At 32.6% G+C, this 19,166-nt stretch overlaps 1 protein-coding gene across 1 annotated transcript; it reads left to right on the top strand.

The window, feature by feature from the left end:
• Positions 1-486: 486 nt before the first annotated feature.
• Positions 487-18,780, top strand: LOC140435550 (uncharacterized). The gene is made up of 7 exons (XM_072524298.1): positions 487-689; positions 9,187-9,314; positions 9,403-9,563; positions 9,761-9,958; positions 10,011-10,185; positions 15,950-16,057; positions 18,443-18,780. Exons 1-7 carry the CDS (start codon positions 549-551, stop codon positions 18,552-18,554), a joined length of 1,023 nt encoding a protein of 340 aa, XP_072380399.1. The 5' UTR covers positions 487-548; the 3' UTR covers positions 18,555-18,780.
• Positions 18,781-19,166: the final 386 nt, after the last annotated feature.

Below are 19,166 nucleotides of genomic sequence, written 5' to 3'. Positions count from 1 at the left end.
GATGATTGTTAATTTCACATTGCCCAGAGTTCGTCCATCTCATTAATAACTTTTAAAAAACTTAAAATAAAAAACTGCAAAGTTGACACGACATTCTGTATAGCTTATTAACATTCTAACATAACCCAAAACAATTAAAGTTCACAGCCTATGCCAACTATCATTTTTGTCAATGGATCGTTTTGTAAACTTAAGTTTTGGGTTGAATGCCACCGAATTTTTCGACTAATTTATTGATGTGATAAGCTCTTCTTACTTTATCTACAGTTTGTATGACGTAAGCAATTTGTTGAGTATCATACAAAAACATGCTATTTTAAGAAACGTTAACCTTTCTATAAAAAAATTGTTATTGTTGATTTATAAGAAGACAACTGTATATAGTGATAATATAGAAATCAATAAACCAACATATTATTAATTTATATACGTCAACAAATTTTATTTCGAACTTAAGAAAAAAAAAACAAACAGAAATTATCTTTGCTTAGTAGTATTTTTACTACAAAATTGTTATTAACAAATTCAGACCAAAATCAATCATTAAAATGAAAGCTATACAGTTAATATCACACAAGAAATCGATTCAATTTGTTGAGGTACCTATACCGAAAATTGCAGATGCTAATGATGTTCTAATCAAAGTAGCCTATTCTGGAATATGCGGGACAGATCTTCATATTATTGAGGTAATTAATCTATTTGCTAATCTTAATAATTATTATATATACAGGGTGGTCCTTAAGTAATTGTACAAAAAGAAACAGTAGATGATACACTTTAAAATATTACGATTTAAGCCAAATTGCTTTAATAAAATGTTGATACATATTAAGAAAGATACAGGGTGTTAAAGTGCAAATTTAAAATTTTATTTTTCGCTATAACTTTCATGTTTGTAAACATTTATGCATAAAAATTTACAACTGGGTACTTTTAAATATGAGAAATCATAATTTGGTGCACACTTTGATGTAACTGATAGAGGGCGCCAAATACGCCAAATATGTGGCATAAATTTGCACTTAACTTTTTTGCTCTTTGAGTTACCTATATTTGTGATAAAAAATATTAAAGATGCGTTATTTTAAAAAAAAAAGGTATACCTATTAATAACTTCAAAACTCAACAGTTGTCGAGATAATCGCATTTTACAAATCAGCTGCATAATTCTGATTTAAGGCAATTACTCCAGGCAACGAAGGAAAAATAGACAAACACATTAATAAATCTAAATTTTGGTATAAAATACCTTTAACTAAAGTTAATAGTTAACGAAATATTAAATAAAATAAATATATCAGCAGGATAATTAATAATAGGATTTGACAAAAAAACAGAATAATAGGATTTTACATCAAACATTTTACGTTTTATGTTAAATTAAAGTCATAATCAAAACATTTTGTTTACAAACCAAATTAAGAAATAGTTAAACTAAATAACATAACTTTTTGTCAAAGTAAGTGTTCGATATGTCCACCATTTTCTTTAATTCATTTGTCAATATATTCCATAAAATATCGTCTTATTTTAAATAGCATCATTGGTTCTAAAGAAACTGCTGCAGTATTTATTTCTTCCCATAGTTGGTTGCAAATGTTTATGGGATTCTTATAGACACGTTGTTTTAATACGCTCCATACACCAAAATCAAGCGGATTAAATTCTGGGCTACGTGGTGGCTATAATGTATAATGAATGAATATATTCTTTTGGATCCAAATCTTATGGTATATTATGAAACTACATCTTATTTGTCGCAGAGGTTAAATAATGTATTAAACTGTGATATATCTCATTCATTGGCTACTTATATACACAAGTAATAACCTATCGATGACATTACTTATTTAAATGATTATGTTACAGCTTACGACTAACTATAATTACATCTCGAGCAAATGAACTATTATGATTAACTAACAAACTAATATTATGCAGAACTAAATTGCCTGTGTGTTTACTATATTGATAACAATATCGGTTATTAAGGCGGGTACACATATGCGAGCAGAACTGTTCGCGAACAGTTTGTGAACGCTATATTCGTTAATTTGTACGACGGGACGAACCGCTTGCGAGCTGTTCGTTCGTTGCTCGTCAGGAACCACCGCCTGTCGGTTTTTGGGACGAACACAAAGAATATTCGCAGAACTATAAATTGTGTCTATAAATTGTTTCTGCTAAGTGTGCGATGAGATCATTCGGTTAAACAAAATTGCTGAACGAGCGCGGCTTATTTAAAAGTAATTAGAGAAATTAATCACAGATAATCTAAACAAAATACCGAAATGTTTAGATTAACGAAGTAAATTAATTCTCGGTTTGTTATTAGATACTTAGGGTATTGGATAGCCTGAACATAAACATATTTTCAACGAACTCTTCGCGAACAGCTCACGAGCAGTTCGCAAACAGTTCGGCTCGCATATGTGTACCCACCTTTAGGCCAACGATGTTTTTGTAAAAATTTTAAAGTGCAGAATCTACGGTTTCTGTTTGTACAATTACTTAAGGACCACCCTGTATATATATATATATATATATATATATATATATATATATATATATATATATATATATATATATATATATATATCTTGTAGCATTTTTCCAATGTTGAATAAGGTTCTAATTTGCGTCTTTTAAATCGTCAAAACAGAGTTTTCTATAAACATTCAAATTTCATCTTAAAATCTTCGAACGAGAATAAACAAAATCTAAATGTTTATTTACACAGCCAAATTTGTTTTGGGATAAAGGAATTGAGTCCTTATTTTTAAATGGTTTTCTTTATAAATCTCATAGGTTACTATTTAAAACTTTTAGAATTGCATCTAAAATATAAACATACTCCAGTTGTTTGTTTACATCGGCAGATGCCTGTAAAAAGTAAGTTCTGAGCAACCGGCAAAATATGATCGAAGGTTCACTAAATTAGTATCAAGCAATCCTAATCGATTACCAGATACGAGGTATCTCGTAGTTAAAAATGTATAAAGAGGTACCATTTACGAGATAATTCGTACCGTATAACCTGTTTCTGATTTATTCTATATAGTCTGTCATTTCTACTCCAATATGAGGCAATTGTTGGTAAAAGTAAAGTAAACACAGACCCATACGTAGCAAAAGTTTCAAAAATGTTTTTATTTTTGTCTTTTGTTTTAATGTCATTCTAGAAGTTTTGCGCTCTTGAAGAGCAAATAGAAATATTTTAGAATTATTATATGATTTCGATTGGAACATATTTTACTCCGGAACAAAAAAAATGTTTTACTATAATACCACAATTGTAGCCAGTGACTCATATTTTCAATGTAGACATTTTCTTGTCTAAGGAGAAAGGAAATCGACGAGTCATAGGCGTGCGGTTATTATTAAAAAAATAATCAGAATTTTAGAACGAATTGATTGTCATAAAAATTATTTTTGTATTTTGTAGATGCCTTAGATGAAGAACACTCATTCTTGTTAAATATATTTTTTTGGAAAAATCCCTGTATCCGTTTAAATTGACAAAATTATGGCTCATTCAAGGATTAAAGTTAATTCCTATTGTAAAATGTCGTGTTATCCACGACTGTGATGTTACATTGTTGAGGGCACTTTTAACTAGATTTTTACATCATTTAATTTGAAAGTAACATTGTTCTTTGCTATCTTCTGTACTTCTCGAGCCATTTCATCTACTACATATTTAACATGTCATCTTTATGACACCACCGTGCTGAGTTTATTAAATTGATTTTCAAAATTGATTCTTTGAATATAATATACACTTTGAATATAATATATATATATATATATATATATATATATATATATATATATATATATATATATATATATATAATATATACTTTATATATCATAAAATCCGGGTCACCTTGAAAATTTCAAGTTTCTGGAATATTTTTGCCTCTGGTGCAGTAATAACCTTTTTTTTCGTTAACGCTAACGTATTTTTTATTTGTCATCAATGTTTGTTTTGAAAGAAAAAAAACGGTTTTTTATTGTTTTTATTGAAAAAGCAAAAAACAAACCAAATTGTTGATAAAACAGGCATACGAAAAAAATGGAAAATACAGAACGTGGTAAAATGTCAGTGAAATTTCAATGACTAATATCGTGTATTGCCTAAACTTGCTCTAATGACCTCTTGCAGACGACAGGGCATACTCTCAATTTTTCTCCGGATTACATGTTGTGATATGTTATTCCACTATCTCACTGACAGATCCTTAAGCTTCTGTCCGTTTTTAGGAGGGGATGTTAGGGGTTGAATAAGTTTTTTCAAATCGTCCCAGATATGTTCAATGGGATTCAGGTCCGGAGACCTAGCTGGCCAGGGTAACCTCGTAATTTCAACCTCGTCCAAGTATTGCATACTGATCGTGGTAACGTGCGTTCGCGCGTTGTTCTGGTACCTTGTCATGGTATGCATAACATGTTCTTCCAGAATCTCCGTAATGTCCCGTCGTGCAGTTAAGGACCCATTTTCGATGAAGGGTAATTCTGTGCGGAGGTCGGAAGATACACCTCCCCAAGCCATGACCGAGCCTCCACCAAATGGCATTCTTGGAGCAATGCAAGCTTGTGAAAATCATTCACCAGTTCTCCTCAACTCTTACACGTCCATCGGATCCAGTTAGGCAGAAAGGGGATTCATCTGAGAATAACTCTTTGCTCCAATCGGTCATTCCCCAATACGCGTATTGTCGAGCAAAAGCTAGCCGTGCAACTCGATGCGCCAGGCGAAGTGGCGGTCCTGTAGCCATTACCCGAGAAGATAGTCCAAAAGAACGAAATCTTCTCCTAACTGTTGCAACGCTAACATTGCGATTTCGTACTTCCTGTAGACGATTTCGATGCATAATCGCAATTGAGGTCCGGTTTCGTAAAGCCTGAAACACAAGAAAAGGGTCATCTGGTACCGTGGTCATTCTTCTTCGTCCAGAGCCAGGTCGTCTGGATAGCAAACCCTTCTCCTGAAAGCGTTGAAGCACTCGTTGAACCGTAGAAAGGCTTATGCCAACAGTTCTTGCGACTTGCCGTTGAGTGTGACCGTCTTTCACAAGCGCAACAATTTGTGCCGTTTCAACAACAGTCAAAGGCATTTTTGGCAAAAAATAAACAATAATAAACACTAATAATGGCACTAGTAAACACTAATTGTGGCAATAATAAACGTTTGTTCGTTGCGTTTGAATAGAAAGTCGAAGCACAAATGAGACATTTAAAACAAGCGGCAAGTACAGGTACCGTTCATTTTGGGAAGTGTGCGTTTTCCCGCGAAATCGGCACTATTGAAATTCTTTGTTGCAAAGGAAACCGCTAAGCCGACAACAATTCCCAGAAACATGCATTAGTTTGTATTTGTGTTATTATTATTTACGATAAAGCTCGTTAAAAATGAAATATCGGTGATTTTCAAGGTGGCCCGGATTTTATGATCGCGAGTGTATTTTTGAGTAAGTCAATCCGCAATCTAGGTTTTTCTCCACTTAGTGGTTGGTAACTGTTTTACACGCCGGCAGTGATATGGAGCGTTATCCATAAGAATAACAGGTCCTAATTCGAGTTTTAACAGAATGTTTACAAACCATTTTTATGATTCTACGGCTAATAATACGGTGTTTTGCCTTTCCAGATGGAGCTTTTAAACCTGTCGACAAACCATCTAAGAAAGCATAACATTTGTTTTTCACATTTAAATAATGGCAAATTTTTATCAAAGTATGTCCTTCATTTAACCATATTTCATTTGTATAATATGTTTTTTTTATCTCTTTAAAATTCTGCTATTTGTTTCAAATACTTTCTTTCCTCTTTTTCTTTAAATACCTAAAATTCATTTCACGTAAAGTACGTAACAAAAGACGTTTTAATATTTTTGAGTATTTTCATTAGATTGGAGAGAAGAAGCAATTTTTTTATAGTTGGTAATTCCTTTTTAAACTAAAATTCCATGTACTGCACTACGAATGGCCTGTTTGGCTGTATCATCCAAATTTATTTATTTCCGTCCTCTTGTCTCAACCTTCAAAGTATTATTATCGTATGTTTTATCGTCTATTTTAATTACTCTATACATACTAGCTTCAGAAACTTTTGTCAAAATACTACATAATGTATCTACATCGCTTACATTCATATTTTGTTCTCTCGCTCGAAGTAGCGGTAGTTGTCTTTTTGGGTGTTAAATTGTGACGTTTTTTTATATACCGTTCACTATTACTACTGTCAGTAATATTTATTATTTGTCATCAAATTGAACCAAACTAAATTACCCACAATTCACAAAAAGTAAACGTAAAAGCGCCTTCCACTAATAATACTACAAACAATTCTCTTCTCTTCTTTATGAAACCCCTGTTTAGTGCGCTTATTAAACTGACTTACAGACAACATAATAAAAGAACTACCCTAATAATGGCGTTGTTGTGAGTTATATCGCCTTAATCTGTGGCGACATTGTTGATCTCGAACAGTATCTTCTGTTAGAGAAAGATATAAACTATAACATTGCAGATAATATTAAGGTAAATTATATACGCTGACAACGTTACGTCTTCCCTAGAACCCAAGTCTATTCCAAAACATTTGAACAGTTTAAAAATAAACGTTCAATTTTACTAGCCTATAAAAACCATTAAGACATGAGTCACTCGAATTAATTGTAGTTTACTGTAACGAGTGGCGGGTAAAAGGGGGGGGTCACGGGGGTCATGACCACCCCCAAAACAAAATTAAATATCAGTCAAATAATCCTAAAAAGAATAATTTAAAAACCCATCAAACCTATACTTCCACGAATTCAGAGTTACGCGATTTTCAAATTTTGTCAATTCGTCATTTGAGTTCCAGAGGCTGGTATAGTTTCTCATCAAACCTGTCATCAGATTCAATCTGCTAACTCTTGCGAAGAATATTTCCGAAGATCCATTTATTTACCCCTTTTAGACAATATCTTAACTGATTTAAAAGAACGACTTTCACCGAAAGTTATGAATCTATTTAATCTTCAAGTCGTTTTACCTAAAACTAATAACACACCAGAAGATAAAGTTGCATTAAAAAATTGTTGACACCAGAATATTATTGAACCAACTGCTTACTGCATATTCCACAGTAGAACAAGAGTTTTCACTGTGGATTCAAAAGTTGAAAAGAGTCGTGCAAAATAATGGAAAACTTCCAGATTGTTTTTAGAAGTATTAAAAAACTGCGATATTCATATGTATCCAAATATCAGAATATTTCTGCAAATATTAATTACACTGCCAGTCAGTGCAGCAACAACAGAGCGTTCTACGCTTAAGCGTCTAAAGACTTGGCTTAGAAATAGAAAGGTTAACTGGTTTAGCACTCATCAATGTGCATCCTGAAATTTCTCTAGATGTTGGTGCAATCATAGAGCGATTTGCTAAATCGGATAGGCGAAAAGAATACATTTTTATAAAATTATATAATAATTAGTTATCTTATTCTTTCAGTATTTTTAATCACTGAACTTTTATTTATCACTCGTTGGCGGCTGTTGCTGAGAATTCGTTGGAAAAATTTCAAATACCGAGTAAAAAAATAATTTACTCACTTATAGCCTAATACGCCTAATTATAGAAATAACTATTTCTTAATTATATTATGTTTTTTGTTGAATACTACTACTACTTGTCGGTTTATATTGTTCTCCGCCGTTTTCCGACTTCCAATCGACACTTAGTCCCGTTGTTCCATAGGTCTTCTTCTATGGACCTCTCTCTCAGTTCTTTATTGATTGTCTACTTTGTAAACTTTTTCTCGGTCTACCTCGTTTTCTATTTCCTTCTGGTTGCCATTTTAATATTTCCTTTGGTATTCGTTGTTCACCCATTCTTTGTATTTGTCCGAACCAGATAAGTTATTTTGTTGTTAGGTCATCTGTGATTGTTCGTTTGATTCCCATTATTTCTCTAATGCGTTTGTTGGTAATGCTTTCTCTCCTAGATCTTCCTGCAGTTCTTCTCCAAAAATCCTTTTCCGTCGCTTTCAGTTGAATTTCATTTTTTGTTGAATAAATTAATTTAAATAAAATGCTGTTTACACTTATTCTTAAGGTTTCTTCATCATTGCTGAAGGGTGGCTATAACTACAGCAAATTGCTCTTTATCTTGAGCTGTTCTTCTCATCCTTCTACTTTCCCTTCCATTATGAGTCGTAGAAAGTTATATTTTTCTTTTCTGTAAATATGTCCTAGATAACTCGTTTTTCTGTTGTTTACAATATTTAGGAGTTCTCTCTCAGTCCACATTCTTCTCAGCACCTCGTAATTGGTCTGTCCACGAAATCTTTAGCATTCTTCGAAAAACACACATTTCAAAGGTTTCTATACGCCTCATACTTGTAATTCCGAGAGTCCATGTTTCCACTTCGTATAGCAATAAGGAATAAATGAATGTTTTTACAAATTGATATCGGATATCCAACGATAAGATAGAGTTTATTAGGATTGTTAAATACATTCATTAATGTTTACACTTACATTGAGTTATTGCATTTAAATTACTTAACTTTGGTTTATACTTATTTATCCTTGGTTTGTTCTTGATTTTGTAGCTATAGGATAGGTGGGTTTAAATTAATTGTCTTTACAATACCTAGTTTAAATTGACAGTCCTTGATTTTTCAGTATTAATATTATAATAACTTTCCTTTGGTTTAATAGTGTTGTATACTTGATTTTACTGTCATAGAGTATGTGGGTTTAAATTATTTGTTTAAGTTTAAGACCCCTTAATGTTGTACCTTTCTTTGAGCCCGTAAGGTATTTGTGTTTTAATAACTTCGCATTGGTTTAATATATCGCCTAAAATAATTATTGAAAAAATCATTCCCTTAGATGAGGCACAAATCATATCAATCGTAAAAGTGCAAAAATCTAAATCCTATATCAAAATCACCCTTAAGACCCATGACCCCCCCTGAAAAAAATTTCTGGATCCGCCACTGACTGTAACTTTAGCAATATTATGGAACTTGTTTTATTTTGTGGTTTATTATTGAAAATACAATAAGAAAGTGTGTTCTGGTTCATGTTACAGAGCAGTGTATCTTTCGGGTTTCGGTTTTAATGAGATATTATAAAAATCTTTTGGAAATATGTATACTGCAAGTATCGATCTGTACTTTTACTTTTAGGGAAAATTTCCGGTAGTAAAAGATCAACCCCTAATTCTAGGTCATGAGTTTTCTGGAACTGTAGTGGATTTTGGAAAAGATGTAACAATTTTTAAAGTGGGAGATAAAGTTGCTGGAGACCCTAATGAGTAAGTTTTTGATTTTAGTTTATAACATTTTTTTTGTTGATGTGACATTAATTTTAGAGCTGAACTGTACTAATTTGAATGTTTTTAGTTCGTGTTTGTCTTGTGAATGGTGTCATTTAGGACAACCGCATTTTTGTACCGATAATAACAAAAATTTAGGAACTCTTAAGGATGGAGCTTGGGCTGAATTTGTTGTTTTACCCGCTCACATGGTCCATAAGTTACCACATAACGTTACGTTAGAACAAGGTAAGAATGTTTTCATTTATGCTGCACTCAAAACAATTGTAATAGGTATATAAACAAAAATAATAATTATGTAAAAAATTAAACGCCTTGAAAATCTAAAAAATTAACAATCGAATTAATAAATAAATTAAACAAATTAAACAAATTGTAAATTTGAAAAATAAAACAATTCAAAATTCAACTAAAATATTTTGTAGGCGCTCTAGCAGAACCATTATCATGTCTCTCTCACGGACTGGAAATTGTTGAACCTATGCCAGTAGGCTCGAAAATTTTAATAACTGGTGCTGGTATAATTGGTACGCTGTGGGCTTGTGTTTGTCATTTAAGAGGGCAACGAAACGTTACCGTTTGTGAACCAAATACAGCTCGACTTGATATTATAAGAAAATTGGGTAGGTTTTACGTTATGTTGTGATATACAACAATTTTATTCTACTTTTTTAGATCTGAAAGTCGAATTGGTAACTCCTGAAGAACTGAAAGGAAAAAGTAACGAGTTGTATGATTTCTGTATAGACTGTAGTGGTAATGTAGCTGTGATGGAATATTCAGTAAAACTTCTTAAATCGGGTGGAACATTTCTTTGTTTCGCTGTAGCACCACCAGAGGCTGAGATAAAGTAAGAACGGATATATTAATATAATAGGATTTTTTTTTAAATTAGTAATAATATATAATCCTTCTGAATCCTGAAGTAGTTCAGCTTGAAGTAAACTGTATTGTTGTGCCCTTATCGACACATATAAAACGTCTTAACCCATAACTGCCAATTTTTTTTGTTTAAATTAGAAACGGCCAAAAAATAATTTGGAACAAATGATACGGACAATACGAAGGTTTCGTTGCTCATTATCGGAGCATCTGGATGGGTAGAAATATGAATAATAGAAAGATAACAGTTTGACCAAAAAATCAAGAACTACTAAATGCGCTACGAAACTGCAAAGATAAATGGGCGTCAATAAATATTAATCAGCCGGGAAGGTCAACAATAGACCAGATCTTTATCTTGCGCCAAATTTTAGAAAAGAGTTCGGAATACCACAAAGATATACATCAAATTTTTGTAGATTTTAAACAAGCGTTAGACTCTGTTTCCAGAGATACACAGTGGATGGTAATGATAGAAATGGAAGTACACAGAAAGCTGGTAGGATTGGCATATATGTGCAGGATTCATGTGCAAGGCGATCCACTTTTCTCTTTGTTATTTAACTTCACTTTAGAACGCGTAATTAGGAATGCACAACCAGACCTAACAAATGGCTACGTTGCCCATGGAACGAAGGTATAGTTAGCTTTTTCTGAAGATGTCAACACATTTGCACAATCCATCAGAGATACGAAAGAAGTTTTTACTCCTTTTGGGCGAGGAAAATAGGGCCTGAAGTCATAGAAGATTGAAGACATTGAAGCTTTAAACTTTTCCAAGCAAATTCGTAGACTTTTTTTAATGTTTCTTCTAAAGTTTCGATGTACATCAGGGACGGCCGTTCTTCTTTGTAGGGAGGTAATCTTCCGAAAATATGATCTTGAGGAAGCTTCATTTCTCTTCCGGTGAGCATTATTGATGGAGAATATCCGGTTGCTTTATGTTCGGAACTTCTACAGACGAACAGGAATAGAGGAATTAAAGCAACACAGTCTGGAAACATTGGAAGGTATAGACAAACAGTTCTATGGTGTATTAATTTTCTTAATACCCAAGATTTTCAATAATTCTTGCTATAATTCTAATTCAAAATTTCGTCCTTAACCAAAATGTAACTCTGTCCTTGATGATAATGTAGAAAAATCTGTGGCAAAGCTATCAACAGTATGTATGCCAATACTGAAATAAGAAGTCAACAACAATAATATGTTAACAATAGCGGATTAAGAAACTCTGAGACACACCGTCTTCAATCATACACAATACATATGCAACACACAACACACATACACTATACACGAACAATTTCACACATACACACAAACGCTTATAGCACATATTAATAATGTAGAACACTTAAAATAATCTGAATTTGAAGTTCGATAGGACAAAAATCCACCCTCATATATTTTCAGCCACAGATTGGCTGTTGCCTATAACACCGCAGCTAATTGTGTCGATTTTCAATTTTATGAAATGACATAACCTCGTTAACAAGTTTAGACCTTATACATTCGTTTTAACAACATTCTCAAATACTCTTTTTTGAGAACGACTTCCGGAGTGGAAGGGGGAAATGTGTAAGCGAGACGTCAATTTTTTTTCTTAAAAATGTAATTATCATTACAACCAATTGTGAATCCCATGTAAACACAATATTTAAATTATAATACCTTCTAATTGAGCAAGTATTAAAAATTTTTTTGGTACCCATCTTCATACAATAAATTTCTGAAAAGCAAAAATACTTAATACAGCTTATTTCAAATCGAGTGGCGAGCCCTTCCACGAAATAGTTAATCGCGCAGACAATAGAATATCTATGATCAGACCCATGCAGTGGCGTTGCAACATTAAACAAATTAAATTATTTGAAATCGCACTAATTATAAAATTATTACGCACTTAAATAATAAATGGAGTTTGATTGTACACAGATTGTTTTATAGATAAAAAAACTTTTTGTTTATTATAATACCATCTTTAATAATTGATACTCTATAAAGTTTGGTAAAAGTTAATTTCTAATTTACTATTAGTTACCTTAAAACCGTAATTATCAAGTCATTATTAATGACTTCCTAACAACTCGTTAAGGACATACAAAGAGCTGATAAGAATTATTTCCGAGAATTTCTAGTCACTGGATTTCAAACGAGTTCGTAATTTAGTCTCATTATGTTGTCGAGTCTCAACAAGAAAGGTGCTACTACGCCTATTAGAACTATTTTGTAGAATAGAGATGGTTAAGTGTAGTACGAGGAAACAGATCCGACTAACACCAGAATCCAAAGGAATAGTTTACAATGTATTTAAATATATGCAAATACTATCTCCTGAAGATAATCGAACCAGTATTAAACAACGTGTAAGTGAAGCTAATGGAGAATCTTTACGTACAGTAGAAAGGATCATTCAACAAGCGAGTATGTTAACAAACGTAGAGTCAGATAATACACTAAAATTTCCAGCTGCAACACTTGCTAAAAGTAAAGCAACCGTGACAGACTTGAGGGAGTATGACAAACAGTTTATTAGAAATACCATTCATCGTTTTCATGAGACTGAACGTGGTCGTGTATCATTGAAATTTTTTCAGGAAAGGCTTGAAGAGGTGTACGACTGGACTGGAAGTGTCCAGTGTCTACAGAATTGTAAAAGATTTGGGATTTAAATGGAAGAAAACGAAAGATAATCGACGTATATAATTAAATGGTATGATATTCGTACTCTACGCATTAAATATTTGGACAAAGATAAATATTACAGAAATAATATTATCTACAGATTGATGACAACGTAACAATCAAAGGAAAGGATAAATTCAAATACTTGGGGTTTATAATCACGAAAAATTCAACAACATAGGAAGAAATTACACAAAGATTAGGACAAACAAGAACAGCAATCCGACAACTTAACTCAGTATGGTGGGATAGACACCTAAATATGAAGATAAAAAAAGATTTATAAAACATTAGTGCGAAGTATTATGACATATGGGGATGAAAATTGGATTATAAACAAGAAAAACAGCAGTAAAATATTAGCAACAGAGATGGAATGCCTGCGAAGATGCTGCAGAGTAACAAGAATGGATAGGAGAAGTAATGACGAAATAAAGCAAAAACATCCATTGAAACAGACATACTAACATATATAGAACAAAAAAGACTAAAGTGGTATGGACATGTAAGAAAAACTAGCAACAGCAGATGGATAAAGAGAATAATCGAATGGAGCCCCATAGAAAGGAGGAAAAGAGGACGACCCCGAAAATCCTGGATTAACGAAGTAGACGACGCCACGAGTAAGAGAGGCCTAAACGATGGAGAATGGGATAACAGAGAGAGATGGAAACGGTTGAACGAGGGAAGGCAGTAAATACTGTAGAATCCCTGAATATATCTATATATATATATATATATATATATATATATATATATATATATATATATATATATATAGATATATATATATATATATATATATATATATATATATATATATATATATATATATATATATATATAAATATTACGGAAGCGAATAGGAGTTAATTGTATATGTTGATGAAACCTAAGTACATGCAGGACACACTACGCCAAATAGCTGGACAGTGGCAAAGGATTGTTCAAAAATATTTCAAAAGGAAGTAGGTTGGTTATCGTACATGGTGGTGGGGAGATGGGTTTCATACAGAATGCCCTTTTGATTTTTAAGTTGGGAGCTAAGACAGCAGATTATCATGATGATATATATATATATATATATATATATATATATATATATATATATATATACAGTATACTCCCTTTATAACGAACACGGTTATTACGAGGTTTCGCTTATAACGAGGTACATTAGATGTCCCGTGAAATTTCTATTGAACTATAACCTTTTATAGCGAGGTAAATTTGCTTATAACGAGAGAAAATAAGATTAAAAAACGTGTTTTTTACGTTTTGGCCCGGCCGTAGCTATAAATAAATACCCTTTTTAACTGCGGGCCGCCCGCAATAAACTTCTTACAATTTATGATTCTTAGTCGGAAATGTAAAATTTATGATTCACAAGTGTCATTGTATTGGGTTGACCATTCACACCTAATAATATGGGTCCTAATAGACAAGATGTGGAAAGTGTTTTAAAGGTTGTCAGAAACTATCCAAGGACAAAACGCAAATGAAGAAGCATAAAACTGTTACACATCTTTAGAAAATATGATAGATAGAATACTGGACAATTTAATGCAGTCAAAAATAACAAAGTAACTTTATACGCTTTATACATATTTACAGAATACAGATTTTTTGTTTTAACGTATATCATTGACAGTAAAAGTAAACAACTCTTTTTTGTTTTAATGCATTTCATTGACAATAAAAGTAAACAACTTTGTTTTAAAAACGCCATTCAAACAATATTTATTAGCATCTTATATTGCTCCGAATGGCTTCACTATAGAAAGTTAATGTTTTAGAAAACTACATATTCATATGTATGCACAATATTATTGTTGTTGGATATAACGAGATCCGCTTATAACGAGGTAATTAGTCTGCCATTTCAGTTCTCGTTATAGAGGGAGTCTACTGTATATATAAAGAACAGTTAATCCCCAATTTGCCTGTTGGATCTGTTGTTGTTACTGATGATGCATCATATCATAATGTACAAATTAATAAAGAACCCACCAATAATTCTAAAAAAATGGATATGATGGTTGACAGAAAAAACTTTACCATTTACCATTTATTGTAACGTCAATATTAAAACCGCAATTGTATGAAATCATCAATCGACACAAACAAGATCATATTCGATATAAATTTAACAAAGTGCTGCAAGAATGTGGACATGTTTCTTTAAAACTTCCGCCATATCATCCAGACTTGAACACTATAGGAATTGTTTGGGCGCAAATAAAAAATGAAGCTGCAAAACAAAACGTTTATTTTAAGTTAGAAGACGTAAAAGTGTTGGTGGAACAGGAATTTGCTAGAGTAACTGTAGATATCTGGAAGATAGTGTGTAAACATGTTGTCAAGGTTGAAGATAAGTATTTGGAAAGTGAATATCGCATAGATGTAATTACTGAAGAATTAAGGGTTGATTTAAATGCTTCTAGTGACGACGACAGTGCGTCTGATTATGAAAGTGAATAATATAATTTAACATTACGATGTACCTATGTAACCTATGTGAATATAAGTTTTCCAAACTGTCCTGTATGTACGTATTATTTTTTAAATTTATTACAATCATTTCGTATATTCTTCTATTTAACTTTGTGACGTTTAAGTGAGTAATAATATAAATAATAAAGGTTTTAAAGTTAAAACAATCTTTGTAGTTAATATTTATTAATACTGTAATCTGTAATACGTATCTATGGTTTCACATACAGACAATATATGTATGTGATATATTATAATAATATGTATTAAAATGTAATACAATATTGCCAAAAATATAATCTAATATCATTGTTTAATAAATTGTGTGTACATATCTTTAACAATTTTATTTAAACCATAAGTATTTTTTGGAACGCCACTGCTTTGTTTGGTGAGGCTTTACTGTTCCTAGAAATTTTCGCCACTACAGTTGAAACATACTCTATCAGCCACAAATGCTGAAATGCTATGAAATGTAATTTTTATTATAATCAATTGCGACTTAATCCTATATAAATATAATATTTAACTAAATTTTTATGTGATTTAAGGGTTAACATATTCGAGATGTTTATGAAAGAAACCAGAATAATGGACGTTAAAATAAATCCTTTTAGTTTTTTAAACGCTATTCGACTGATTCATGCCATGGAGGACAGGTAAAGTAATACGTTATATATTTGTTATTAATTTTTTTTTTTTCATTTTTATATTATTATTATGTTCTTCTGTGGGTTCAGGGATTAAGTGAAGTACACGTAGTTAAACTAATTTTATTCATTTTACTCAACTACAAAATAAACTCACTAAATAACAAATATCTCATTCATAATTATAAATACACTAATATACCACTTTTAAATGAATACTTATCATTATAAGATATGACACGTACTGACTCGATGTTTCGAAACAGTAAACGTTTAATGAATCGAAACATTGAAACAGTTCTGTGACTCAGCTCATTGCTTCGAAACATCGACTCACTAGCCAACACTATCGGAGAGTGTCTCTTGGTCCGTCTCTACGTATGGTAGATTGCCATGTAGGAGATCGATGCATCTATCTACATCTATCTGCATCTATCGACGAGTTAATAACATGGCTAGATTGTAAGCAGTTACTTTATGTTGGGAGCTTCGGTAGGCTAGCAGAAACAGAGGCACCAGTTTGTCCCAGTCTCTGTGGTTTTCATGTACAAACAGGGACAGGTAGTTGCTGATGGTCCGGTTATGTCTTTCTACCATGCCGTCGGACTGAGGATGAAGCAATGTCGTTCTGGTCTTCTTAATTGCCAGCAAATACATCATGGTCTTTTCAAGAGGCTGTAGGCATTCACATAATTTCTTCCCGCCCGATGACTATTGAGAAGTTCATCGGCATCTAAACTGTCGCTGCTTCGTCTTATTGTGGATATTGAAAACCTGGGTCTGCTTTGCTGTGGTGGGAATGGCCTGCTGGTCGATTTTCTGCCCTCTGCTCTTATACGTTGTCTACAATCACGTTGTAGGTGGCTAAACAATCAACAATTGTAACACTTAGGGCACCCTTAATGTTTTTGTTTCAAAGAATCAACCATTGGGCCAAGATATTACTAGAATTGGGCGGCCAACCACTGGGGCAGCGTGTTTAGATCGCTTTCTTCCAGTTCGGCAACACCTCTTACTTGATGAACTTTATGTTGATGGAAGGACATATTCTTCACGGCTTCATACTCCAATGCTGCGACAATACCGTTCTTCAATATTTGGTAGCGTCCTTTTAATAATCGTAATGTTTGCTGGAGATCTAGATCGCGCAGGCCATCAAGAAAACATTGGATGGTGAGGTGGGGGAACTCTTCCGGAACTTCTGGCCAAGCGAGTCATGTCATATTTTCTACTTCCACTCCGTATTCTTGCACATATTCTTAAGTGCCTTGGATACGCACTTTTAGTTGACTCCGGTATACTTGCTTCAAATATTGGCTGTTTTATCCTAGTTCTAAAGCCGATACGATAGTCTCATAGTTTTTTTTGTGCATCCTCTGGGATGTTTTATAAAATTTCGAGAGCCTTACCTTCAAGTGCTAATATGAGAGCAGTTGCTCTCTATTCATTGGTCCATCCATTATTTTGTGCAGCGGCTTCCCGAACTGTCTTCCATACACTGGCCAGGAGGTATCACCGTTAAATGTAGGAGACTTAATTATTCCGTTGACACTTGTTGGGCCTGTTCAATTTCTAGGCAGATATATTCAAAAGTCTCCGTTAACGCATCGTGTCTTTTCTCTACTAGATCTCTTATTACTTCAATATTTTTAATCATGTCTTCTTCTGTCTCTTCAATTTCTCTTTTCATATATCCTTTTATCTCTTTGGTTTCTCTTTTCATATCTTCCTTACTTACTTTTAAAATTTCTATTTTTGATCTAAGACTCACGAGCAACTCTCTGTTTCATGACGGCGTTTTTCTTCCTGACGACGTTTATTTTCAGCTTCTTTTTCTTCTCTTTGACGTTGTTCCATTGCGGCAATCATATCTCGATTTTCCTTCATCTTGGTCTCACTTCTTGTTTTGCCATAAAAATTCTCTAAAATAGCTTCTTTCACTTAATCCCACTTTCTTCTGGCACCAATTGATATTGATGATTGAGAAATGACAGAACAAGGTTTGAACTTGAATTTAGGTCCTTGGTGAATTCAAAAATAATATTTTTTACTTGTCTTTTTGAGCCTTGAAAATCGTAATTTGTAAATTGTTTATAACTCAAAAACCATTAAGTTTACAGAAGAATTACAACAGACATATTTTGTTCAGAATGGTCCAAACAATTAAAAAAAAATGTCCAGGCCGAAAAAATTGATTGTCACAATTTGTTTAAAAAAAATTGCTTAAAAAAATTCTTCGCCTCTCGACCTCTTGAGCCGTATTTTGTGGTGTCTCATGAAAGTGAATATAAAAAAACTTTCCAAACAAACACAAGCATTTCACCTTCTCTATTAATATATTACTCAGTATTACATCCATAGACTAATTATCTATGACTAATTTATTCCTTTTAGGTATTTACAATATGAAAAACTTGGAATTAAAACTTATAAACTGGAGGAATACGACGTAGCTTTAAAAGACCTAAAAACTGGAAAAGTTTTAAAAGCTGTTTTTAAATTGTAAATAAAAGATCAAAACAAGAAGTGTTTTGTAGACAATTAGTGCTGTGAGACATATTAATGATATCAAATTTCTATTAATTTGATTCTAATAGTTGCAATGTGATCAGATGTTAAGAAATTTATAAATTATCTGTATTAATGTAATGTGTTTAGCCAAAGCTTGAACTAAGTAAAAATATTTTTTTGTAATATTATTTTAGTTTGTACGATAAATTTTTTTTTATATTTTTTAGACTTTTTATGTTTACCTATGATACTATTTTCAGATTACTAAATACATACACATATTTAAGGGTAACGGATAGGGACTTTCAACGATCCCAGTATGAGATAGACCTACTTTAGAGAAGCGACCCTGCCCATCTGGTTATTCCCTCACACACACATTTAGGGTAAATCATGTCCAAAACCAAATATCCTAACTCATAACATCACACATTCTTCCTTCTTTTCACTTGCCAACCCGCATTTCTGAGTTATGGCCAATCAGCCTGTAGAAGATGACAGCAATTTCCGATAAAAATCCGGAATCCCACACCGCTAAGTCAGTTTACACTACGCGGAGTAAGAGGGGTGTCAGGAGCTCGTGGATCAAATCACCTAAAAAACCACT

This window comes from Diabrotica undecimpunctata, chromosome 3 (genome assembly GCF_040954645.1).
Source record: "Diabrotica undecimpunctata isolate CICGRU chromosome 3, icDiaUnde3, whole genome shotgun sequence".
Taxonomy (NCBI): Eukaryota; Metazoa; Arthropoda; class Insecta; order Coleoptera; family Chrysomelidae; genus Diabrotica; species Diabrotica undecimpunctata.
This window is presented reverse-complemented; position numbering and strand designations above follow the sequence as displayed.